A 26,937-nucleotide genomic window follows, 5' to 3' on the forward strand; every position below is an offset into this window, starting at 1 on the left:
GGGAGTGTCATATATCAATCTGTTGATTTCATTGGTTAAGTTATAATAAACCAACTGCTTGGCCTCAGCTTAGAACATAGATGGGAGGAGTAAACAGAATAGAATTCTGGGCGGAAGAGGAAGTGAGGTCAGACTCTGCTCTGCTCCCGGAGAGACCCGACAGCTCTGCTGGAGCAGAGACACCATGCTCAGCTCTCCCAGGCAGATGCACACAATGAAGCTCCTCCAATCCCGGATGGATGTAGGCTAGAATCTTCCCGGTAAGCGCACCTTGGGGTGCTTACACACATCATTAGAAATGGGCTAGTCCAGGTGAGAGAATTAGCCTGTAAGGGTTAGAGTTCATGGGTCAAGCAGTTCTTAAATGAATACAGTTTGTGTGTTGTTATTTCGGGCATGAGCTAGCCAAGCGGCCAGGGTGTTGGGGACGCAGCCCTGCCACCGCTCATATTTCAACAAATCATCACAGAGATATAAGTTGAAACCACAAAGGAATAGTGCTTATCACATACTGAGACATATTTCGAAATGACAATAGATGACCATACTTATAAACCAGCACTTGGGGGACTGAGGCAAGAAGATTATGAGTTCAAGGCCACCATCCAGCCACTGAGGGCCCTGATGCGAAGAGAACGATACAGGATTTGGTGCAGACCTAGAACAACAGGAACTTGATTGCTCAAGGGATACAAACCGGGGCAGGCAAATAATTTACATGTTTCTTTCTAGATCTCTTCCAAACCAAAGTGTGTGCACTAGAGCACCAAGGTCTTCATAAGCAGTGTTTGCAGCATTGTTATTTAGATGATGCCGAGGGACAAAAACAGACAGAATGCCTACTTTGGGATACAGTTTATATAAAAGCAAAACTAAACTGCAAGATTGGAGAATAGAAGAGCACTCACCCTTAGGGGGCGGACAGGGGTGAAGCTCACAACGGTTCAGGGATGATGAGACCATTCTATTTCCAAGTTTACCTTTGTAAGAGCTGACTTAACTCTGTGTCATATTTTATCAACATTTATGTGGTATATAAACATTAAGTATTAAAAATAAACACCAGAACGTCAATATTATTGTGGAAACTATTGTTATGAGGGAAATACTGAATTAAACCAAGCAAGGCATTATCCTATTCTCTAAGAAGTCATTTTGTAGATTATATTGCAAGGCAAGCTTTTAAAGTAAATAAAATAAGAAAATACAAGTCACGTACAGAAGAAGATTGGCGCATAATAAAAAGGAGAAGAGTAGCTTGTCCTTCTCGAACAGTGATCGACAAATGTTGCAATATAAGTTGTATGTGAAGTGGTCATTCAAATACCGCAGGCGCTTTTCCAAAATTTTGGATTTGTTACTAAAACGTTAAAAAAAGAAAAATATGTTATCAAACCAAAATAGGAAAAATAAGCAACATGAATTAACTTATAACAAAATGTTTTAAATTTATTGAAGTACTCTTCACTAGAAACATTTGAATCACTCATAGACAAATGTTAAACTTTTCAAATCTGAGTATTTGCTAAGAGTCCTAATTCCTCCATATCGTAACTGAAACATGTAAGCAACATTTACGTCAGTTCTTCATCTTGACATTCCTCCGTCACAAGCACTGTGTAAATTCACATTCTAAGCCACAATTGGGAAATTTTAGGGATTTTGATTATTCAGGAGACATTGTTCTACCAAGAGCTCACATAGAAGAAACTCCTTACGGTACACATGTGAGCTCAAGTCCCATGTTTATTCTGCTCAGTAAGTGTCGAACTTACCAAATACAAGATGCTGTTCTCAACACTCTGAAAACATCTCACTTAATTCCCAGAGCAACCGAAGGAGACAAATATAATTATTATTCCTATAGAAAGGGTAACTTACTTTCCTATAGTCTTGTAGCTGGTGTGAGATAAAACGGAGATCGGAAGACCCTAAAACCTGTATATTGTGACAGCTAAACTGGCTGTCAACCTGATGGATTTAGGACCTTGTTGTAAACTAACCTCTGGGAAAATCTGGTTAATTAAAATGGGTGGTACCATCCCTTGGGCTAGAGAAGGATTAGATCTGTCAAGGATTCTTTTTGGACTATGTTAATTGAAATAGGTTGTACCCTCCTATGGGATAGAGGAGGAAGCGAACTGAGCCCCTCACACCCTTCTGCAGTCCTTCCTAGCTCAATGGACCTACAATTGTGAGCTAAAATAAACCTCTCCTTCTTTAGGTTGCCTATTCCAGGTATTTTGTCCTACAACAAGGAAAGTAACTAATGCATTTCTTAATCAATTAAAGCGAAAATATCTAGGGAATAAATAGAAATGTGGTATAGCCTTTTAGACACCTCAAAGCGGGAGCATGAGACATTAAAACTGTCAGCTAAAAGAAATCCTGAAGCCAGGTGGTGGTGGCATATGCCTTTAATCCTAGCACTTGGAAGGCAGATACAGGCAGATCTCTTAGTTCGAGGCCAGCCTGGTCTATAATGTAAGTTCCAGAATCGCCAGGGATAAACAGAGAAACCCTATCCTGGAAAAACAAAAAAAAAAAAAGGAAGAAAGAAATGAAGAAAAGAAGGAAGGAAGGGAGGAAGGAAGGAAGGAAGGAAGGAAGGAAGGAAGGAAGGAAGGAAGGAAGGAAGGAAGGAAGAAAAGACTTAAAAGATAGAAAGAAGAGCCAGGTGTGGTACCACATACTTTAATCTCAGCACTCAGGGAACTAGAACAGAACAATTGCCAGAAGTTTGAAGCCAGCCTGAGCTAATAGCAAGTACTAGATCAGTCAGGGCTACATAGTGAGACCATTTCTGTATGTTTAAATCTTAGGAACACGAAACAACCTTTTAAGTCTTTCTCTTTTACTTCCCCACACTTAATATTCTATAATGAAAATACTAAAGAAGTAACTGGAAACAATTAGATTTTTTTTTAATGGAAAGGATGGTGAAAAATCCAACCTAGGGAGAATGGTTGAAACTAGAAATCTGCTTACCTGTCATGAATAGAGTTGATATAGAGGTTCACAAACCAGATGAGAGAGTATTGGTACATGGGATCAATGTTAGCCAGGTCTGCAATGCTAAAGAATAACACTGATGAATGTTTAGCGATGGGTCTATAGCCTTCCCGGGACTCTGCTATTTTGAGTTCTGTTTTTTCTGCAACCTGGTAGAAGAGAAAAATCAAGATGAATGAATAGGGAGTGTCTTAATCATTTATTTTTCATATAACAAATTTTATATAACAAATTACATGAACTCAAGAATATACTTTAAGTACATTCTACAAGAGAGGAGTTTCTTCCTAAAAGAAAGGAAAGGGAAAAATCACGGAGGAGGGAGAGGAAGGGGAAAAGGATGAGCTTTATACTAGAGATTGACAGTGCGATCGCCCACCAACCACGACTCTCTCATCTGAAGAACGTTAGTCCTCAATCTCTGCCCGCGTCTAACATGTGTCTATCAGTTATCTATCCTCTTTTGCTTTAATAGGTCAGAGGCAGGAGGAGAGGGGAATAGAGAACAGTGTGCACATGTCCATGTTGAAGATACTACCGTGGGAACTAAAGCTCAGGACAAACTCTATCTAATAGTGGTTTCACATACACTCACAACACTTTTCTCAATTAGTTTCTCACACACTTAACTTCTTTGCAGTTAAATATTGCCATAGATATCCAACCCAGTCTGCTAGGCTGATAGTCACTCTATGGGAAAATGCTTAGAACACTGCCCCAACCTACCCTACGGTTTCCTATCAACCAGTTGATGGGTGGGTTTGCATATGCAGCCTTGATTCTGTAGAATAATCCCTTTTGTCGTTGTTCAGTCAGGTGACCCAAGAGAATTAGAACTTCAGTCAGGTGGTGATTGTCATAAGTGCTAGCGGATAACGGGAAACTTTCTGTGTTGTTTTCTACATCTTAGATAAATGCATACAGAAATGAAGACAGAAGTTTTGCAGAAGAAACTGATCTTTTGATAGTGTACAGAAGCATAGAAGAACCACATAACCCCACTAAGGGAAGAGATAGTGTGTAAATTCAGTGTTTCTGTTCATCCTTCAGCCCTTGATACACTTCTTATCATAGGAAATAAAATATTCTGATGTAGAATTTTTTATTTTAGCTAGTCTAAATGGAGTTCTATTCTTTGTCAAGTTTCCCCCAAATTGATAAAATATAATCACAAATGGCCTGAAAGTTCTGAACCTCAGTCTTGATTATAAGAAGAAAAACAAAGTTAACAGCAATTGAGAGTTAACAGTATTTTGGGCGAAGAAACGCCCACCCCTATGGCCACCTTTCCTCCTCTCTTCCACCTCCAGTTTTGCTTTTTGTCAGTGCAACCCTTGGGCAGGTGGTCCTGTGGTGCAGAAGAAATCAAACTGAGCAAGTCATGGAGGATAAGCCCTGCCTCCAGGTTCCTGCTTTGGTTAACCCTGATTATGGACCGGAACCTGTGAGCCAAATAAGCATCTCTTTCCCAAGTTGGTTTCGGGCAAGTGTTTCATCACAGCAACAGAAGTAAACCAGGACATCTCTCCTCTGCTAATCAGTGTGGTGGTGGGGATGATGGGTTCATCAGTTTCCTCTGCTCTGATAAACAAGAATTGGGAAGACAGACACCACAGGGTATCTCGGCCATGCTCTCAGATGTGGGCTGCCATAGAGTATTTATCTATGACATTGCCTTTTTGGTTCCTCAAAAAACGTAAGATAAGGAACCAAATACCTGCTAGAAAAAATCTTTATATTAGTATAAAACCAAACCTCTTGGACATTTGTCCCCGAGTGGAGCTGCGCTGGAAGGGGAGCAGAGGGAAGAAGGTGAGTGATTAACACAGAGGTTTACTGTAAGAATCAAGTGACAGGGGCTGCAGAGCTGACTCAGTAGTTAAGAGCCCTAGGTGCTCTTGCGAAATACCTGGGTTCACTTTCCAGGACCCAGACAGCAGCTCAGAACTATCTAAATCCAGTTCCAGGGAATCTGATCCTCTCTTCTGGTCTCAGAAGGCACTAGGCATGTATGTAGTACACAGATATACATGTATACAAAAACACTCATGTATATGTATATGTATATATATAGACAAATCTTTGAAAAATTTTAAAATTATTAAGAATATTTTTAAACAAAGAGAAAAGAATATAAAAGTTTTAAAGGTCCCTAACTGAGATGGTGAGATGGCCTCGGTGTTAAGAGCACTTCCTGACAACCTGAGTTTCTCCCCAGACCACATGTAAAAAGCCAGAAGAGGTGGTTCCCATCTGTAACCCAGAACTTCTATGGCAAAGTGGGAGGCGGAGACAGGAGAATCAGCTGGAAGTTTGTGATACAGAGGAGCAGCAGAAGCAACAAGAAAGACCCAGCTTCAGTAATGCAGGAGGAGGAAACCAGTTCCAGAAAGCTGGCCTCCGACTTGCATGTGTGGAAGCCCTATTACTTGCGTGTCCCGTCTCATAGACACATCCTTGGGGGGAAAGAGATGCGCTATAGAAATGGCCCCTGCCTGTGTGATGAATTAGGAATACATTATCAGCTGTAGACCACCTGCCTCCTTCCTCCACTGTCCTCTTTCTCTCTCCTCCCTCCCTTCCCCCATCTCCAATAAGCCCATGAGTGACAAGCTGATGTCAGAACATCCCCTGTTGGTTCTAAGAATCACTTATTGCTTGGTCAGTCAGGACTTTTCTCCACATACCTCAAACTCCAATCACTAACTGGGCAAGACAACTTTTACAGTTTTTAGATGAAGAGAACTAAACTAAACCAGCCCGATAGACTGCACACACAGAGAACACCTGTCTTTCTCCTGTGTACAGATAATGTGTGGATTGAACTAAGTTTAGGTAAGTTCAGCAGTAAGATATCTTCTAAGCTTACAACTAGTCTCTAGGTTTTCATATTTTAGCAATTTTTTTTCTTGAAAGCCTACTACAGCATTTCCTTAGAGACTAGAAACAAATGGGAATGTTAGAATCCAAACTTTTCTAGGAGTCGTTTTTTTCACCTGCTGCTTCTTCATTATCTCGTTAGACATTATTTTGGCAGAGTCTAAGACTTTTATTGCACTTTCATCTTCCAGAATGTTCCCTTCTGAAGACGACAATGTTTCCAGAATCCTCGTCTCTATGTCTTTCAGCTGCTTCTTATTAGCTGCAGACTGAAGAATAAGGGCATTCCGTTCCTCCTCTAATTCTGGTCTAAAACAGACAGAAACATCTGCTGTAAATTTGTAACAATTAACCTAATTTATACCTAAATATCACCTATAACATTTTGGGACTATTTGTATCATCTTATAGCTGTAACAAAAACTAACCAAGTTTATTATGGTAAGGGGAACACTTGCATACCGTGATGGCTCATTTCACGGGTCAATGTGGTATACTCTAGACCTGCCTGGGAAGGGAGCCTCAGTGAGACCCTGAACCATGAAAAGGAGAGAGAGAGAGCTGAGGGCAGACAGGCATGTATCTATCGCTCTCTTCTTCTCATAGCTGGTGTCATGTGACGTGCTCATCCATTCTCTCGCTGCTGTGACTTCCTTGCTAAGGACTATAAACGAACCGTGAGCTAAAGTAAACCCTGTCTCTCCCAACTCCTTTTGTCAATGTATTTGATCATAGCCATAGGAAATGAGAAGGCTCATACAAATATTGAGTTGAGAAGTTTAAACAAAGTAAACATCATTTGCATGCTTAAAATGTGAATGTATTAGATAAACTCTTATGGCATAGCTGGTCACATACAGGGAAATAAAAAGACTGCAAGGAGGAGTTTATTCATTCTTTGCTTTGTCATCAGTAACTCTTCTAAAATAACAGTCACAGGAAGAAGGACTGTTCCTCCTGGCTTTTTTAGTGAAAGGCAAAATTTGCATTAAGCATTAATGAGCAAAAATAGGATCAAAATTTTAAATAATACCATCTGGTGTAGAGTGTGCTATAACATAGGTCTTGTTCATAGTTAAAGTTTTGAAGTTAGCAAAGCTACTTTTATATACTTGTAATTTGATCTCACTCAACGGACCACTTAATAATGTCATATTAATCCTCAACTAGAATCAATTATTTTCTTTCAGAGAAGTTTTTTTTTTCTTGCAGCTTTTCTGGGTATTGTTATTTTTTCTTATTTGAAAAACAGTGCATTTTAGTAACAGAAAAATACCAAAATATCAATAAAACCATAAAATTGCCTATGCTCTTACGTACTAAGCAAAATAACTGCTAATATTCAGGTATATTGTGTCTTAATCTTTTCCTTTCTTTTTTCAGTTTTGAATACAGAGAGATTCATTCATCAATTTTTTTAAAATACAATATTACTTATACTACATATGTAGTTTTATATCCTGTTTTCACATCCTATCCCAAGCATTTCTAAATTTAATACTCTGTATGGAAGTCTTTGAATACATATTTGATTATATCTATGACCTATATTACTATGGGCAAAATTTCTAGGTCAGTTTGATAGAAGTCACAGTATGTATTCTGAATCTCATCTATAATAAAAGGCCAATATAACATGACCTGGCCTAAAAGTTATTACTGAAAGGCCATTTTAAAGGATTATATAATTGCTTTACTTATAATGACAAAACATAAACTTTAGTCTTTCCAAAATAGTTACAAAACAAAAATGCTAAAGGCTTACAGATATTCTCTAAACCACATACCTCTCCTTTGCAACAACAATGCCAAGTAACTGGTCTTCAAGCCCTTCCGGTGTTATCATGAAGTTGAGCAAAGACACTTTTGTGGCCAGCTCTGGCATGTAGTGTGGGTTTCTCAATTTTGTGGTGATATAAAACTTAAAATCAAAAGAATATTCAATAATGACTTCACCAAGTCGGATGCAATCAATACCACCTATATTTCAGGAAAAAAGCAGATAATCGATGAGCCAAAGTTACTTAGTCTCTTTTCCTATGTACTCATAAGGCCTCACCTAAGCTATAAGCAAAGAGACCTAAGCAGGCTGGAAGAGAAAACAGAGGACAAATGCAGTGGGGTAGAGACGGGTAAGCAATGACACAGCAGGGCTCATCCTGGAACAGCACAGACATCGTCTCCCTTGTCATGGACTTTTGTAGATCAAGATACTTTTAGAGTTTTTTCTATCAAATTTTAACTGTGATTCCAAAATTTTTGTATGATTAAAGCTCACCAATGCTCATCAGCAGGAAGCTACTTCGTGGGTAATGTTTACCTGTGTCCAACTCTGGCCCACACTCTTGTCATTACTCAGAACTAAGTCCCAATCTTGACTTTCTGAGGTCAGTGATCATAAGATAGGGTTTTCTTTGTCTGGCTTCAACTGTGTCATGCTCTCAACAGTACTGGCTAAGGCAAAGAAGGAGGGCAAAGTGCTGATCTTAGGGTACCCGGTCGAGGTCACTCTGAAAGCTGCTCTCTTTGCCTACATAATAATGCTATAGGAGTTCTACATCATCATCATCATTAAGCTTATGTATTGTTTTTCTTTCATGCCTCAAAATAATCCAATCATTTAGTTCTACCTTGTTTAAAAGTTTGTCTAAGTAACAGCGGCTCCAAAGAGGGGTCCAGCTCTTCACCAACATTTTCCAGCAGGAGTGGACTTCCAAACTGAATGCAGTTCTCCAGAGTTCTCATGTAGTCCGTATCTGAGAGCTTAATAACACTAAGCTGGTTTTCTTTCTCAGAGTTCTTGATCCACTTATTGGCTTGACCCTGGGGGTCAATCATTAAAGGCCTAGAGATTAAGAAGAAAATTACAAGAGGAACACATAAATGCCGCAATTTCTGAAAATCTATTCAATTTAATTAAATGTTGCCATCAGCTGTTACAAAATATTTTGCATCAAGATTTATCTTCACAAAATCGCTATGATTATTTATGTATAGGTATGTAACAATAATAACTAAAGAAGAGGTCATGAATTTGCCAGAGAGGGGAGCACAGGAGGAGGAGAAGGGGGAGAATATACAGTATATAATACGCACACACACACACACACACACACACACACACACACACACACACATACACACACAGTGTTTATATATGCAATGCTTAAAAATTTAAATTAAAACAAAGAGTAGAAAAAATGCCCCTGGCTAAATTGGGTGTCACAAAGCAAAAACAAAAAGAGGGGAATGTACGATGGTGGGAGGAGCTGGGGGGGAGTGGTGGTGGGAGGAGCTAGGGAGGAATGGTAGTGGGAGGAGCTAGGGAGGAATGGTAGTGGGAGGAGCTAGGGAGGAATGGTGGTGGGAGGAGCTAGGGAGGAATGATGGTAGGAGGAACTGGGGGAGGAATGGTGGTGGGAGGAGCTAGGGAGGATTGATGGTGGGAGGAGCTGGGGGGGAGGACTGGTGGTGGGAGGAGCTGGGAGAGGACTAGTGAGAGAGGACAGTAAAAGGATGAGTGGGACCAGAATATATTATATACATTTATGAAATGGTCAAGAGAATAATTTTAAAAATAAAAAAGAATTTTATTCTTATAAATGAAAAAAATTCAGTCTCACATTGGCCCAAATTCCAAGATTCTAAAACTAGACCTAACTAGTGTTAGACGAACTAGGAATTTGTGTCTGTGAGCTGTGCTGTTTCCAATAACATTGACATCACAGCAATCTTAACACATGGCATCAGTTACTGTAATGTGAGAAATAACGGTACAAAATATTTGCTACAAGTTTAATATAAAAAATACACCAGCTAATAAATGAATCTTACAAGTTTGTGAGTGAAGCTGTGTAGAGCGAGAGCCCACACCTAGCATATATTAAAATCTATTTAGGAATGCTTTTCTAGGACAGTAAATAAAAGCTTTGTGTTTGATAATGTAAAATTGGTGGAGCGACGGCTCAATGAATGAGAGCATTTGCTGCTTCTGCTGAGGACCCATGTGGTGGCTTACAAGTGCCTGCGGCTCCAGTTCCAGGGGACCAAACACACTTTTCTGGCCTCTACAGGCAACTAGGCATGCATGTGGGTCATAGAAATACATGCAAGCAAACATTCATGCACATAAAATAAATAAACCTATTTTTTAAAAGAGTATATAATTAATTAGGAGAGAATAGAACAGTGGCTACTCAACCTGGGACCTGCTGGAGAGTGGAGGCTGCAGAAGAGAAATGGGTATTATAATCAACTTTAACATGAGGAGCAATTTCTAATATTTAGAAAATTACTCTCTTTGAAAAAGAGTCTCTTTAGTGGTTATTCTGCCACATTATTATTCAGTTTTAAATCCTCTCATTTCTTTTTTTGTTTGTTTGTTTTTGTTCTTTGAGACAGGGTTTCTCTGTAGCTTTGGAGCCTGTCCTGGAACTAGCTCTGTAGACTCGAACTCACAGAGATCCGCCTGCCTCTGCCTCCCAAGTGCTGGGATTAAAGGTGTACACCACCACTGCCCGGCTAAGTCTTCTCATTTCTAAAGCATGCCGTGATTATACTCTTGGGTTCTCACATTCATCTGAGTGAATATGGGGTACTATCTTAAGTACCGCACCACGTCCTCATAATATCCTGATTTAGGCATAATTATTGCCCCATTTTATAAATAGAGAAGCAGGCAAGAATGGTTTAGAAATCTTTAATTTGATAGGATAACTGAACAAATGGTGGACTCATAAATGCTGATGTGTTATGAAATATAATCCTCCCTGAAACAATGTACGCATATATGGAGTAACATGAATGAATTTGAAAACATTTCTGCCGAGAGGAAGATGTTTCATATATGTTTCAAGAAGTAGAGATGATGTTCTATAACAGGCATAAATAATATACATTGAGAAGTAATTGGAATGATGATTTCGTGGGTGGGATGAGAATAGGAAAGGAATTTAAAGGAGGTATCTAGGAGGTAGCCTTGCCCTGCATCTGGATGTATGCACAGGTGTTTACTCTTCTGAACTCACTAAATGGTACATTTGAGTTTTCCTATTTTGTAATATATAATTTTTTTTACCTCAAACAAAAAATACAAAAGCTGATATTGATATAGTCGACAATATGCATGTTGGAAGTGGCTAAGGGGAAAACACCTATCTGCAGCTCATCGGTAAATACATTTAGAAAGATGGGTTAGCAGAGATCTAGATGGATTCGTGATTAAGCAGCAAATAAAACACAGTGGTAACCGTAGAGTCTAGGGGTGACTCATCACACGGGTGCTTCTGTATAAGTCTTTCAACTTTTAAAGATTTTTGAAGACTTCCACATAAATGCAAGGAGACCCGTTATGTTCCTTACCATCGTCTGGAATTATTAACAATCACACCGTTGTCTATGGAGAATGCATCTGTTGGCAGCCCGGCAATATTCCAAGCTCTAATTTTTACTGGGTCACCCAAGGTTTTGCTCAGCGAGAACTCCTCTGAACATGGGATTTTTTTCTCCTGTAAAAAAGAAACAAGAGTCTGATGGTCTTTTTCACATTACTAATTGAAAAATTAAGTTAAAATACATATTTAATTGCTATAACTAAAGATTGTAAAAAACTGCATTGAAAGTTGGATTTTGAGAGTATTTTACAAGTTAAAGAAGAGGAAGGAAGGAAAAGAGAGAGAAATTTTCCATATTTTTAGTGTTCTTCCTTTCACTGTCTTAATCACCATCACATTTCCCAAATACACATAGAATTCTGTTCTAAAACAAAATTTACTAAGCGTAAACCTGGTACCTTGCACAACATGCTCCAGTTTTCTGTGCACTCTTGTCGGAATCCAGAAGTGAAAGCACCAAGGTAAGCTATTACTCCTGCTGACACTAGGACATCACCAGTTAAGTTCTCATATGTTATCTGAAGGTCACTGGCAGCTTGAGACCATCTGTGCAACAAACCAAAGGCAAAACCAAATAATAACAGACGGTTGTATGGGAAGGGCTGGCTGGAGGGAAGGCTCGGTGGTTAAAAGCACTGGCTGCTCTTCTAAAGGACTAGGGTTCAGTTTACAACGTCCACATGGTAGCTCGTATCTATATGTAACTACAGCTCAGGGGATCCAACACCCTCTCCTGGCCTGCACAGGTACCAGGTATGTATGTGGTGTACAGACATACATGCAGGCCAACAAACAGATAAATAAAATTAAACCAACAATTACCACTTAGATTAAAAACTGTTAAAATTGCGTTTTCTTTTCTCCTCCTTTCCTCTCTGTTTTTTTTAAATTATTATTTTTGGTTTTGTTTTTGAAAACAAGTTATAAATACTATCCTCAACACTTATCTTGCTCCTTTGGAGAGTCCCAGCCAGGTGCTTGACAACATGCCTGCTCTTCTCAGTCAGCCACTGTAACTGTGACCAACAACCAATAATTGTCCCCCCTCAAGCCTGTTATCCTTAGCTCTTGTAGAAGCGGCAGGCTCTACCTTGATTTCTCTCCTCCCAGTCCTCCTATTAGCCTTGAGGCACGTTCCAGCTTCTTAGCACACAGTTCCACCTGATCTTCCAAAGCTGCCTTCTCCTCTGTTTTCTCGAGAAAAATCTTCTGTAAATTTTCCAGATGATGTTCTACTTCCACAAGTTCTGCCCTCTTCTGATTCAAAAGCTCCATTGTCTCAGCTAAGGACTTTTGCGCCTCTGATAAGCGAGCTTTCTTAGGAGCCACCACCTGTTTGGGAACAATATGCAGATACTGTGTGTTCTATGTAAAAGTTAGATGTTATGGGTCAGATATGGGATATAACAATAAATTATACATAATAAGTATTTAAATCTTACATAAAACAAAAATACCTATATACTTCAAAAATATACAAATCATTTGGTTTTGTAAACTATAGTATGTAAAAAAATTACAAGGCATTTTAATGTAAAGAGTATCACAATATACAGCAATGTGTTTTAAAATAATGAGAAGTTGCCAATCAACTAAAAATGGGGAGAGGGAGCCAGGTGATTTTGTTTCTTCCTTTTCGTTTAACTCGTTGATTGCTCTTTTGAGACAGATTCTTTTTTATGATTTTTATTTACTTTTTAAAATTTCATTTTACATTACAACCACAGTTCTCTCTCTCACTCCTCCTTCTGCCCCCCCTTTCCCCCCAGCCCACTCCCTATCCACTCCTCCCAAAGGGTGAGGGCTCCCATGGGGAGTCAACAAAGCCTGACCCATTAAGTTGGGGCAGGACCAAGCCTCTTCCCCCTGCCAAGGCTGAGCATGGCATCCCACCACAGGGAATGGGCTCCAACAAGCAAGCTCATAAACCAGGCATAGTTCCTGATCCTACTGCCAGGGGCCTCAGATAGACCAAGTTATACAACTGTATCCCATATGCAGATGTTGAAATAGGAGCGGCAGGGCTGCGTCCCCGGCACCCGGCTGCCCGCATGGCTAGTTTATACCCAGAAATAATTACACGGAAACTGTATTCTTTCAAACACTGTCTGGCCCGGCTAGGTCCAGTTTCTTATTGGCTAGCTCTTACATATTGTTCTAACCCATTTCTAATATTCTGTGTAGCCCATGAGCTGGCTTACCAGAGTGGATCTTAACCTGCGTCTGTCTGGAGTGGGAGCATCATGGCGACTCCTCCTCTAACCTTCTTTCTCCCAGAATTCTCTTCTGTATACTCCACCTACCTAATTTTCTGTCCTATGAGGGCCGAGGCAGTTTCTTTATTATTACAAGACCCACCTCCATCATGCAGAAGGTTTAGTTGGGTACTTTGGAGGCTCCACAGCTGTCAGTCTGAGTTCATGAGTTCCCACGAGCTTGGTTCACCTGTCTTGAACTTACCATCAAACTCATGACAAATTCCCTTGCCTCAGTCTCCCAAGCGCAGGTATTAGAGACATCAACCACCATACACCTGGGTTCTCGTTCTGTTTCTATTTAAGTTTTTTTTTTTTTGGTTTTAATGGTTTTTAAATTTTTATTTTTCTTCCTAAGTCTGTGGCCTTCTTCCAAGTCACACCAAGATCACGCTGGCCTTGGAGTGATTAAGACTATGATAGTAAAAATACAAAGACGGAAAAGTTTTGTAGTAAGCTTCACTAAGTTAAAATTTCCTCAAGAACTCTTAAAAAGACACTTTTTTGTTGAAGAGAAAAATGATTTTTAAAATTGCTATTTTTGTGCCCTTAGAATCTCAAGAATAAGCTTCAGTTAACTCTATCACTGAATCACGCCATAAGTCACTGGTACAAAAAATATTAGAAGATGATCAGAGAATCTGGGCCAGTCAGAAAGTGGGTAATCCCAGCCCTTCTGGAGTGTCACTGTAACTCACGGAGATACTAGTTAGAGGTAAAGACGGCAGTAAGAAACACTTAGCAGATTCAAAATGTCTCTTCTCTGGGCTAAAATTCTAAGGAAGAATGAAGATGCCAGAAAACTCCCCTTCCAGTTGTGACTTCCGAGGAGGCATTGCTAAAGTCTCTCCATCACCTTCGTGCTGCACTGGTATGAAAATGGCAAGCAGAGGTACACACAGGGAAGAAACGCTGTGGGCCTCTGGGACTGAACAGAACTGGGCGATGGCAGACCTGTCATGACCCTACTCCGTGGAGAGAAGGAAGTTCAGTAGGAGATCCTAGACAGAATCTGTTTTACTCCCTGAGCAGATCTACACAAGACTCTGCTCCATAAACTCAAACTCAAAAGCGCCTACCTCACTCTCAGCATATGCTAATGGGGGCAGCCTGGTCATTCTGTGCCTTGAGCTTATTCTAGTACACGCTACCAATGGTTCCATCTCTCCTTTAGCGTATGCTCCTCCTTTCCTGGGTATATTCAAGTGATGCCTGTGTTTTTATGTTCCTTTACTAGACAAATTTGTAAAACACTCTTAACTAAATTCTCTTGATTTCCCAGGAATCTGGGCCATTTGGATATCCCATTAAAAAAAAAAATCCCTGCTGAATTCAAGCCATTACTTCAAGGGATCTTCCTTCACTCTGAATTTAGCCATACTGGATCTTCTTACACCTGATGGATCAACTCACTTAGAACCTTTAAGATAATTTAAATTCTTAAGTTACATTTATTTATTTGTATGGGCGTGTCTGTGCATGTGTGCAGTATGGGTGCAGGCACAGCATGCCACAACATACATGTGGAAGTTAGAGGACAACTAGTTGAGTTTTTCCTCTTATCATATAGTCCCAACTAATGAGCAGACAAGAAAAATGTGCTATATTTTCATAATGGAGTATTATCCAGCTATTAAGGATAATGAAATTAGCCAGGCGGTGATAGCGCATGCCTTTAATCCCAGCACTCTGGAGGCAGGGGCAGGCGGATCTCTGAGTTCGAGGCCAACCTGGTCTACAAGAACTAGTTTCCAGGACAGGCTCCAATGTTACAGAGAAACCCTGTCTCAAAAACAAAAACAAAAACAAAAAAGAAAAGAAATTATTCTTAATTCTTAATGAATATTCTTAATGAATGAAATGGATGGAGCTAGAAATAATCATTGTGAGGAAGGTGAGCCAGACTCAAAAAGATGAAGGTAGTTACATGCTTTTCCTTCATTTGTAGGTGCTTTGAATCTTCAGATGTGTATGTTTCATTTGGAATACCTACAGAGGTCTGGGAATAAGTAAGAGGCCACGGGGTGGGGTAGAGTTGGACTTTCAAAGGAGGGGATATAGAAAGCACTGATTTAAAAGCTTAAAGGGGCCAGGCGGTGGTGGCACAAGTCTTTAATTCCAGCACTCGGGAGGCAGAGGCAGGAGGATCTCTGTGAGTTCGAGGCCAGCCTGGTCTATAAGAGATAGTTCCAGGACAGACTCCAAAGATACAGAGGAACCCTGTCTTGAAAAAGGGAACGAATAGAACAGAAAGGGTTTAAATTGAGGTAGGGGATGGAAGGGAAGGTTAGGGAAAGGAATACAAATTTTAACTCTAAAGACTTAAAAAATCATATAGAAACCTATTTACTACTATAGAAGCTTACATACTCTCTCTCTTTCACACACACACACACACACACACACAGAGAGAGAGAGAGAGAGAGAGAGAGAGAGAGAGAGAGAGAGAGAGAGAGAGAGAGAATATAATGCACTTATTGTACAGTGAGACAACAGTGGTCCTATTCTATTAGACAGTACAAGCTACCAGAAGTCCGGTGCTGTTTGGAGCTGTTGGTCAGTGAAGTCCCACAGACCTCCGAACACTACAGGCTGCTGCCAACACTATTGGTTACCCTCTAGGACTTAGATAAGACCCCTGCTGCTGAAGATACCATGCACGAACTTGGAGATTCCAAGTTGGCACTAACCCAGAAGCTCCATCCCATCGGCTACTTCTGCAGGGCTGGGAGGTGCTATGAAACCACCAGAGGGAGAAAGGAACCCTCAGTCTTACCCAGCTGTGAACCCGTGAGCTATAGTAAGGACGAGCCTTGGCGAGACATGACGCTGTGTAATAACAACAGAGAAATTATGGAATAACCAGCCACTTTCTGACTGGGTTTACGGCCCATTCCACAAGATGAAGCCCATGCATGCACTATTGTTCAGTCAAGAACTTGTGGCTAGGATCAAAGGTCTAGGGGAGAACTGTTAGTCTGCTAAATAAACAGTATTAAACCTAATCACTGACATATTTGTGGAGTGGTGTATCTCTCAGCCTTCATCAAGGAAGCTTCCATGCGCAGTAAATGATCATTAACAGAGACTCACAAATGACAGAGTATAAAAGCTGGCACAATACTTAGCTCTAAATTGGATACATATACTGTGCCTGCCCCTAAAACTTGGGTATCCTTACAGAAGAGGGGGCAGAACGATTCTAAGAGCCAGAAATGGTAAATGAGGAAAAGGAAGCAGTGTCCTCTGATACAACAGAGCAGCTTCTTATGTGAGCTCACAGCAGCCATGGCAGCGTGCACGAGCCCACCAAGCTCAAGCTTGGCCAGATCCCAGGATGAACAGGGGAAGTGGACATGAAATCCATTTCAGTTGAGGAGCTACTGGCAACTGAGAGCTACTGGGAGAGGGAGGGTCAATTTTCTTTAAGGGTGTTGCCACCAGGGGTTGGCCAAGCTCCGGTGGAAGACCACACATTTAAGAACGTATGGGCAGCACAAGCTGGACTTGATGGGTAGAAAATCACAAAGAGAACACAAAGTTGGGTGGGTGAGCAGGGGAGGGGAATGGATCTGTGAGGAGCTGGGGGAGGTGAATACAGTCAAAACTCGCTGAGTGAAATTCCGAAGGACCTAATATGGAATACATTTAAAACTTAAAGTTCACGTTTTTATTTAAGGGACTGTATGAGTTGGGATTGGGTGTGCATGTCCTGAAAATACCTTAGCGACTCGGTCATACACCTCCATGGCCATGATCCACTTGCACAGCCCCTCAGCTGCAGAAGAAGCCTTAGCAACCTTAGGGGGATCAAACTCGGGGTTTGTCAAATATTCACTGCGGATCTTCTGCATAACACTCACCTGTATGACAGAGATTTAGATTGTAAGACGAATGCACTCGTCACATAATCACAAAGAGGAAGAAAATCATAGGTAATGAAAACATTTAGATTTTAAAGAGTTACACTGAGGGCCCTTGAGATGACTTATTGGGTAAAAGACACTTGCCGCCAGGCCTGGTAATCTGGGTTCAATCGCTAGCACTCACATGACGGATGGAGAGAGCAATCCTTTGGCCTCTACCTGAGTGTCATGGCACACGTACCCACACTTATAACACACACACACTAAATAAATAAAATGATTTTTTTTAAAGTTATGTTGTTTTTAAAAGTAAAAATTTTGGGATAATTGTAAAAGTATAATTAAAGCAGAAACAAATATATTTATGATAAAAATATATAAATTTATAAATATTGAAGAAAGGGGCCTCTTCCAAATATGCTAACAAGACTGTGGATTGATAGAACATTTGAAAACAGAATAATTAACATTAATAAATAACAATTCAAATGGAAAATGTTACCTTCTTTATGTAAATATGAACAAGATTTTCTAATAAAGGAACTATTATATGAAGGTATTTAGAGAACTTTTCAAGTCAACAGTACACTAAAATAGGAATTTATTGACTTTCTAATAATCTGAAAGTGTTTTTTTTATAAAAATGTATTCTACAGCCATTAATAAATGTTACTATTCCGTTATCAATTATCTTAATCTCACAAAAAGATTATCTCCTTATGTCATATCAGACAGTGAATACTTTAAAGCTCTTTGACGTCAGGACAAAGTCGCATTTTAGAGAAGAAACTCCAATATAACTTACTGGAATATTGTCCTTGTCGTACTCTCTCAGATCTTTTAAGAAATTCATATCTCCCAGAAGTTTTTTGCTAGGTCCCCAGTAATCCAATATCTACAAATGAAGTTTATGAAAATGTACTAGTTATACAATTAAAAGCACATACTAGTCAGAAAAGCGTTTATATATTTTTAAAAATCGTAACTTCTTGAAAATAAAGGCCCATCCCATGCCAGATGTGGTGGTGCACACCTTTAGTTCCAGCGTGCTAGAAGGGGGCAGGTCGAGCTCTGTGAGTTCAAGGTTGGCCTGGTTAACTTGTACTTACAGTGTTCCAGGGCAGTCAGGGCTATGGGTAAAACCCTGTGTTTTTAAAAAAAAAATAGGAAGAGACTCTTCTCCCAAAAACATGTTAAATATGTAAAACATGATGTATTTTAAACATGGATATAAACTTAATATTAAAATTTTAATCATTGAACTGAAGGCTATATGTCACATTCTTACAATCTTAGCTACTAAATACAGGCCTCAGCACGTACTGACATAAGAACAGGAAGTCTGTATGGACAGAGAAGAAAATAGAAACAACTGGGACCACAGCTTTCTGATACCATATTTACTAGAATATAGACAGATACCATTTTCTGTAGTTAGTTATGAGTCCATTAAACCTGAAAAACAGTATTTCCCCCCCTGGATTACAGGTTGCTAGTGTTTAATTTGATAATGCTAAAACAAATTCTGTTTTGCCATTCAATAATATAATTTAATCTGTGCCCAGTTATTACCTTTCCCCCAGTTCCTGAAGGATCTGAAATTTTTTCTGGTTTTATATCTTTCATGACACAAACAGCAGCCATAACGAGTTTAACACCAGCTGGAGGATTCTTCATTGATTTCACAATTGTAATATCAGCTGGCTATATCAAAAGAAAAGAAGACATCCTTATAAAATAGCTTACTTTTAAATAATGAGAATTAAAGAAAAATAATGTTGGGGCTATGTATGGCAGTATTCTTCTATAACCTCAGAACTCAGGAGGTGAAGGAAAGGGTGATAAGCTGTGGCCAGCCTGGGTTACACAGTGAGATGCTATTTCAAAAATAAAAGCAAAAAGTAATTTTAGGAAATAAACATCTTGAGAGTGGAGCAGAGACCAGGCCTAAGTCCCTATGGAGACATGTTGAGTGCTAGGAACCCTCCAAAGAATCACTTGTAAAATGATGTAAACTAGCAATAAGCATGTGTTAGAACTACGATATGCCACCTGTCTATCGTTAGGAAAGATAGCACCGGGTGTCTTATTACCCCAGTGTCCTTCTGAGATGATTTCTGATATTGATCTCATCATGGATCAAGTGCTGGAAAGCTAGTGGGTATCTTGGTCCCTATGTGGTACAGGTTCCACTATCACAGCCCCCAGGTCTCACTAGAACTCACACAATGGGTGGTGTGAGGAATTTGTCTCACTGCTATGGGTGAGCGTGGAGTTCTGTAGACAAGGTCTGTGACTTCATTCTTGGAGAAACAGTTCCTCTCTTAGACCATTCTGTGGTTTGTCTTTGTGTGTTATTCTTAGAAGATCTTAAGATCTTCTATTGTTCTTTCAATAAATTGTTATTTATTCATAAATTTCCTTAAAACTTCTTGACTTCTTATACTAAATAGAATCAACTAGGGCCCTAACTCATGTTAATAATACTGCATAGCAGGAAATACACAGCAGCAGACTCTGACCAATGTCCTGAACTGACAGGATTTGAAGGGACCAAGATTCTTGTATTAGATATTAAATCTTAAAGTTCTTGGAACACAGTGATAAAATAGTTTCTTAAATAAATGGTCTTGGCCGGGTGGTGGTGGAACACGCCTTTAATCCCAGCACTAAGGAGGCAGAGGCAGGCAGATCTCTGTGAGTTCGAGGCCAGCCTGGTCTACGAGAGCTAGTTCCAGGACAGACTCCAAAGCTATAGAGAGACCCTGTCTTGAAAAATTAAAAAAAAAAAAGGTATTGGTTGCCTGGAATGATGTCTCTATTAAAAACAAGTTGTTTTGGGGGTCAGTTCTCAGCACCCACAGGATGGCTCACAATCATCCTTTACCCCACTCTTACAGTGGATCTGATGCCCTCTTCTTGCTAAGTTTCAAACCCAGGACAAATGGCTGAGGTGCCTACTTAACATATCAAAGTGGCCCTGGCAGCCAGGTTCTCGGGCATCCTTCAGTCCCTACCTATTATGTATGGTAGGCTGTATGGCTGGCATACCCTGGCCTCTGCCCTGAACTTTCCAAGCCTAAGCGCTGGGCTGCCCCTCCCTCAGGGGCTCTTCCCTACATAATCCAGATATTATGGTTACCCATCCTTTTATATCTTTGGCCTCCTGTCTGCTGCACTGGGTTCCCCTCTCCTGTCTCCTTCTTCCTTCCTGTCTCCCACATGTCCCAGCTCCGTCTGGTCATGTCCACTCTGGACTCTCCCACATGTCCCGGCTCTATCTGGTCATGTCCACTCTGGACTCTCCCACATGTCCCGGCTCCATCTGGTCATGTCCACTCTGGACTCTCCCACATGTCCCGGCTCCGTCTGGTCACGTCCATTCTGGACTCTCCCACATGTCCCTGCCTCTGACTGTGCTCTCCCGTATTTCTACAATAAGCTTTTCCCTCCACCATACCTAGGAGCAGTCATGTCTTTTCCTTTTCCTTTTTCATTCACTTCTGACCTCTGCAGGCACCAGACAGACATAGTACACACACATATGCAGGCAAAACACTCATACACATAAACTAAAATAACCCAAAAACAATTTTTAAAATATAAACAAAATCTTGTTAAATTCGTCTGCGGTGACAAACCTCTACAGGGAAAATATGTGCCACGTGACTTTTAAGTGTGGCAGGAAGCATAAGGAACGGTAACAATGGGCTCCGGGTGGTGGATTCTGCTTTGTTCTATAACAATTTCTAAGCTACACTGTTTATTGTACTGCTTGCAACCATACCAAAGTGACAATATGCCACTACAATTATGCAGTTTCATCTAAATCTTCACTACACTTCAGGTAAAAAAATATTGGGACACAATTTCAAAGAACTGATACTTTTCAAAATACAGCAAACATTTTCATTCATGCACAAGGAAAGGAAGTGTTCAAAGGGATCTGCAGCACAAGTCATTGCAGGTTACTTTGAGAGAATTTCTGCAGCCAAACATCTTTAACTTCGACCAATGGCAGTGCATCAGTACATTTAAAAATCCCAAGACCCCTTTTACTGGGCATGTTGCCCACGACAAACTATCATAATACTGTGTTTTTAGAGCAAAATATCTGAGTACCATAAGTTCCTTGGTGATTTGGTTTTCTTATGGAGATTAAAGATGGTTTTGTTGGGATAAATGCATCGCAGAATACAATCCAGTTAACCAATAATGCCCCTTTTTGCCACAGTCCAGGAACTTTTAGGACATTCACCCAACACTAGTTTTGTTTTCGAGGCCTTAGCCAGAGTTTTGAGGATTCTATCTGTGCACTGTGACCTTAAGTATATCTGTGAAAGCTGTTCTTTGACAGCCTAGATGAGAGAAGTTAATCGGATGAGCCATTTATCTAACACCCGATTGTTAGTTGAAGATATTGGTTGATTTGATCAATTTGACATTGAATGATGTTACGTAACATGTACTGCATCAGGAAGCTCTCCATATTAACTACATCTAACATATTGACTACATGCCTCCTGTGTAAGGCTCAGTTTTATGAACACTGGTGTTCATAAGAGTTTTGTAAAAGATCTCAGTGTGTGTTCTTATTATTGGATTGTTCATGATGTTGTGATTCATGTTAAGACTCATTTCAAATTCAGTGATATCAATATCCTGACAGCCATTGACTTGATTTGCCATTCCTAGAATTTCTGTATGGCTTGGTTTTCTGTGGATCAAAAGGATTTATTTTAAATTTCATTCCATTAGTATATTTGCTGAGACCAGATATTTGAAATGAGTTACAATTTTGACTTCCTGATTGATTATAATTCCCCCAAAGAATCAGCACATTCCTTTCTCTCCTCACCACTCAAGTGCGTTTTGCTAACACACTGTGTTGCCCTCACTGTGAGGGATGGCAAACTTGATGGGAAGAGACTTCACAGGGTGTCTTAAGGATTTTTGGTATCTACCTGTGTTCTCTGAACATCTGACTCTTCAAGGCAAACATTTTGAATGACTTCCACCAGCCCATGGCCATCTTTTCTATATTAGTCAGACTGTTGAGTTTATAGTTTTGCCAGGTCTCCCACATGGAAAGTTATGGTAATGATTAAAGAAGCAGGCAAAGAACAAGGTCTGGATACTCTCAGCCGCCCTGGTCAACAGGTCATGATTCTCCTGTTCTGTTGGGCGAAATGTTCTGGTTTTGCCTAAAGAGCTTTAACAGTCAAACCCGACACAATGTACAGTAGAAACTGCAACTCACTGCTGCATAAGATACAACTGTGGAGTTTTCTATGCACATATATCCAGGAAGCCGCAAAAGCAGCTACACATTTGATCTTCCCTTTCCTTCTGGCCCACGTGCAGAACCTCTTGGGCTTCACAAAGACCATTCATTGCATTTCCACTAAACTATCCTGATTGAAAATTATACATAACCAAGGAAAAGCAAATATGTAAATATAACAGTGTATCAAAGAAGAACTGTCGAGATGTAAGTTTCATTTAACTTGACAAATAAACAATATAACCCAATATAAAATAAACATAAAATAGAGTCATATAAAATTTAAAATGGAGCCATAGTCCATTAACCAAAGATGTGTATATTGCTTCCTTGTTGATGAAACCCAAGGTGGCAAACTCAAATACTTCCCTTAAGTGTGTCTAGCGCAGACAGAGCTGCCTCCAAGGCTGGGATCGCCTCCGCCAGATCACTCTCACACTCATTCTTCAGAGCTTGGGCTTCTTCTGCCTTCCCACTGGCTATCTCTTCATCCAATTTCACAAATTTTCTTTTTGCCTCTACTTGTGCAGACTCTATCTCAATAATCTAGAGAAAAGAAATAAGGTGAAAATAGAGACACATTTTTAAGTGGCCTATTGTTTCTTCAAGCCTAGGGACAAAAGACTGTTTGGGAATTAGGGAATTCAACACATCATTTTGAATAGGAGAAAGGTTTGTTAAGAAAAATTAAGTTGTGAAGTTTGAAGACAAATGGGTAGAGCCGGAAACAATCATTCTGAGTGGTCGGTCACCCAGACCCAGAAAGACAAAGGTCCTATATCTTTTGAGGATGTTATTTTTGAATCTTTAGATATGTTTGTCTCGTTTAGAATACCAACAGATGTCAGTAAATTAATAAGAAGATGGAGAAGGAATAGATTGCAAAGGAGTGAAGACAAAAGTAGTGATACAAAGGGGGAAAGAGGAATAATGGAACAGGAAAGGTCAAATGGGGTTGGGGATGAAAAGTCAGGTTAGAGGAAGAAATACAGGGAGAGATAATTAATACAGGGGGAGATAATTAACACTAGAGACTTTCTGAAAAGAAAACCATATGAAAAACTAGTATTGCGGAAGGCTCCTAAAATGTAAACATCCACATACACAGAGAACTTCAATAGATTTGCCCTATAATGATGCCCTATTTACCACAGGTTAACTAAAAGCTCAGAGTCAGGAATGTGCTACCTCGATAGGATTTGTTGGCCACTAAGGGCTCATACACACCCAGACATAACAGGCTGTGACAGAAAATTAAGACTTAGTTTCTTTTATTTTTTTATTTATTTTTCCATTCAAAAATTTACACTTCCTCCTCTTCTCCTATTCCCCTTCCACTCCCCCACTCATCCTCCTCCCTCCCCTCCCTAAGACGTAGTTTCAAGAGTAGTTTTACACACCTCAACTGTCCTTTGACATCAATAAAAATATTGCTTTCCTACCTGCATCATGCGTGCATTTTCAATTTTAGCCTCCTCCAATTTGGGCTGTAATTCAACAAGCTCCAGTTTCATTTCACCAACCTAAACAGACGGTTTGTCATTAAGTTTTCACTGCTGTAATAGGTGACATAGAAATTAGAGACTTAAATGCATCATAAAATTCTGGCCATGAGAAATCTTACTTTTTCCAGCTTTTTGCGTACTAAAATAATCGTGAGAGCATATCCAGTTCCTCTCACAAAAGGCTTTGACTATTTTAGGTATTTCACAAGGCACTGGGACAAGTGGCCATGGAGGAAATGAAACCATAGGAGAAGTGCCAGCTCAGGTACTCTCATTATACCATGACATACAAACAAAACACTAGTGAGTATTAATAGCACTGGACTCATTAGAAAAGGCCCACCTTATATTTAACATCTGCTACAATAGAAAGCCAAAAGAGATTTCTTCTACTCTCAAATGATAACAAATTATTTAAAAATAAAACAATGGATTTTTTAAGTCTCGTTTGGGCAACTTAATGAGTTTCTCTAAAACCTATTCATCTATAAAATAACGACCTACGAGTCACCACCTCTTGGAGTTGCTAAAAGAAAAACTGAAACAATGTGAGTGAAATACATAGCAGAACCTTGTACACATCTTACTGTCAGCCAACAGTAGCTATTGTTTTTGTTATTATTTTTTTTACATTTATCAGTATATATTATTATTTTGGACAGCTTATCAAGTTTACCTGAGACTCAGCAAAAGCTAACTGGTCAAGTCCATTCACGTAGCGTTGTTTTGCTTCCATGACAGCTTGCCGTTTCTTAGTCAACAGCTGCCGGAACGAGCCAATAAGTTCAAGATAAGAAGTAGCAGTGACATAGTTATGTCTTCCCAGCTCTTCTAAGAACCTAGAAGGGAGTCAGGCAATGGGCTACAGCATAAGTAATGGATTCCACAATGATGTAGATTCAGCACAGCATTAACCATAGGCGATTATGAATAAAGGTTAAAGTTTATGCAGAACATGCTAAGTCTTTTAACTTCATTAAACTCCAGAAATCTATATATAACCATATGCAAAGTCCTTATCTGAAAAAACATCAAATAATGACACATTTAAAAAGAATAAATCAACCAACAAAAATGTCTATAAAAGGTGAACTACAGCAAAAAAAATATATAGTTTTTATTTTTCTATGTGTCACACACCAGGAGGCTCTAACCTTGTTAGACAAGGTAAGACACTCAAACCATTGTGTGAGATGGGCAAGTGTCCAGAAAGGGAACTGCAAATGTGACAAGCATGAGTTACACTGTATGTTACATGTTGACTGAACGTATAAGGCCACACACATGAGATACATATGCCTTAAAGTAACTCTTCTGTATTACTGCTTCTAAAACATGCCTCCTTTCAACAGCTTCCTAGTTAACTCTACATCTTCCTCTTGCTCTTTACCCCACTGTTGCTGCTCTGCTTCTGATGTGGGAGTGATTTCTTATTAATAAAGAAACTGCCTAGGCCCATTTGTTAGGCCAACCCTTAGGTGGGTGGAGTAAACAGAACAGAATTCTGGGAGAAAGAAGCTGAGTCAGTGAGTCGCCATGATTCTCCCACTCCAGACAGACGCAGGTTAAGATCTTTCCTGGTAAGCCAGCTCGTGGAGCTACACAGATTATTAGAAATGGGTTAGATCGATATGTAAGAGCTAGCCAATAAGAAAATGAAACTAATGGGCCAGGTAGTGTTTAAAAGAATACAGTTTCCGTGTAATTATTTCGGGACATAAGCTAGCCATGTGGGAGCCAGGGCTGCCAGAACACAGCCCTGCCACTCCTTCAACATGCTTCTTCTGCTTCCTCACAGCCAAACTCTGGACAACTATAAGTTACATTCTCAGGGCCCGACCCATTCTCCAAACTCCAAAGAAGTAACTTAGTTTCTCACATATATACAATATATACATATGTGATATTACAGGGGATAAACACGGGAGGCAGACTACAGCACACTTCTTGGTACCACATTCCCAGTTACTCATACTGGATAACTGACTCTAGATCATCAACACAAGAGTACTTGAGTTCACATCTCTGAGACAAGGACATAGGGATCAATAGTTAGAATACACGATGGAGGTATCGACCCTCTCCCCACCATTCAGTCAACTCACCATCTCAGCAACAGTGTTTTTTACCTAAGAAATCTGCCACGCCAACCACTGTTGATCAGATCAGGACTGGGCGTTAGACACAATGATAATCACATTTGGGGATAAAATTGGAGCAGGAAGCTAGAAATAATTGGCGAGCTTCTTCCTCCAGCTAAAACTGCAAGAAGTATGCTCAGAAGCCAAGAGGCAGGCAGGTTCCTCCAAACACAGTCAAAGAGAAAGCAAGGAAAGGCCAGAGGCGAGCGGTGATGTACACCAGAGAAAAACAGTCGTTCGTTTCCCACAGATTCTAACTTTTGGCTGTTTTTCAGATCTTTGTGAGACAGACATTCGTAGACTTTCTTAAGTTCTTCTTTTCTATTACTTGCTAGTTGAGGATTTTAACTAATTATATAACCAGAAAGATTAGAAGACAATGAAATAAATATTAAAATGCCACACTTTGGTGGAAATTGCAAGGCATTTGCATACTTTCAGCATCATTATTCCTGACCTTTCTGAGAGGACCATAATGGAAGTGTGGAAGTGTTTACAGATCGGAACTATCTCTTGCCGCTCAACCTCAGTCAGCTCCAGGGTTTCTAAGAAATTCACGGCTACACGCTCAAGAGCATCTTCAGGCCATGGCTGGAAAGAA

The 26,937-nt window shown here is 39.9% G+C and overlaps 1 protein-coding gene across 1 annotated transcript in view; it reads right to left on the reverse strand.

The window, feature by feature from the left end:
• The window catches only part of Dnah12 (dynein axonemal heavy chain 12), a 155,360-nt gene that overhangs the window by 33,629 nt on the left and 94,794 nt on the right, over positions 1 to 26,937 (reverse strand). Inside the window, exons 47-61 of the mRNA XM_050158197.1 lie at positions 26,794 to 26,927; positions 24,872 to 25,034; positions 24,133 to 24,213; positions 23,056 to 23,236; positions 18,979 to 19,106; positions 18,212 to 18,301; positions 17,263 to 17,403; positions 12,376 to 12,617; positions 11,684 to 11,831; positions 11,254 to 11,399; positions 8,523 to 8,737; positions 7,680 to 7,872; positions 6,009 to 6,201; positions 2,989 to 3,161; positions 1,220 to 1,360 (exon numbers count right to left, since the gene is read on the reverse strand). Coding sequence (XP_050014154.1) covers positions 1,220 to 1,360; positions 2,989 to 3,161; positions 6,009 to 6,201; positions 7,680 to 7,872; positions 8,523 to 8,737; positions 11,254 to 11,399; positions 11,684 to 11,831; positions 12,376 to 12,617; positions 17,263 to 17,403; positions 18,212 to 18,301; positions 18,979 to 19,106; positions 23,056 to 23,236; positions 24,133 to 24,213; positions 24,872 to 25,034; positions 26,794 to 26,927 — 2,369 coding nt within the window. The remainder of the gene's footprint in view (positions 1 to 1,219; positions 1,361 to 2,988; positions 3,162 to 6,008; positions 6,202 to 7,679; positions 7,873 to 8,522; positions 8,738 to 11,253; positions 11,400 to 11,683; positions 11,832 to 12,375; positions 12,618 to 17,262; positions 17,404 to 18,211; positions 18,302 to 18,978; positions 19,107 to 23,055; positions 23,237 to 24,132; positions 24,214 to 24,871; positions 25,035 to 26,793; positions 26,928 to 26,937) is intronic.

This window comes from Alexandromys fortis, unplaced genomic scaffold (genome assembly GCF_014885135.2).
Source record: "Alexandromys fortis isolate MF-2015 unplaced genomic scaffold, M_Fortis_MF-2015_v1.1 scaffold_106, whole genome shotgun sequence".
Classification (NCBI taxonomy): domain Eukaryota; kingdom Metazoa; phylum Chordata; class Mammalia; order Rodentia; family Cricetidae; genus Alexandromys; species Alexandromys fortis.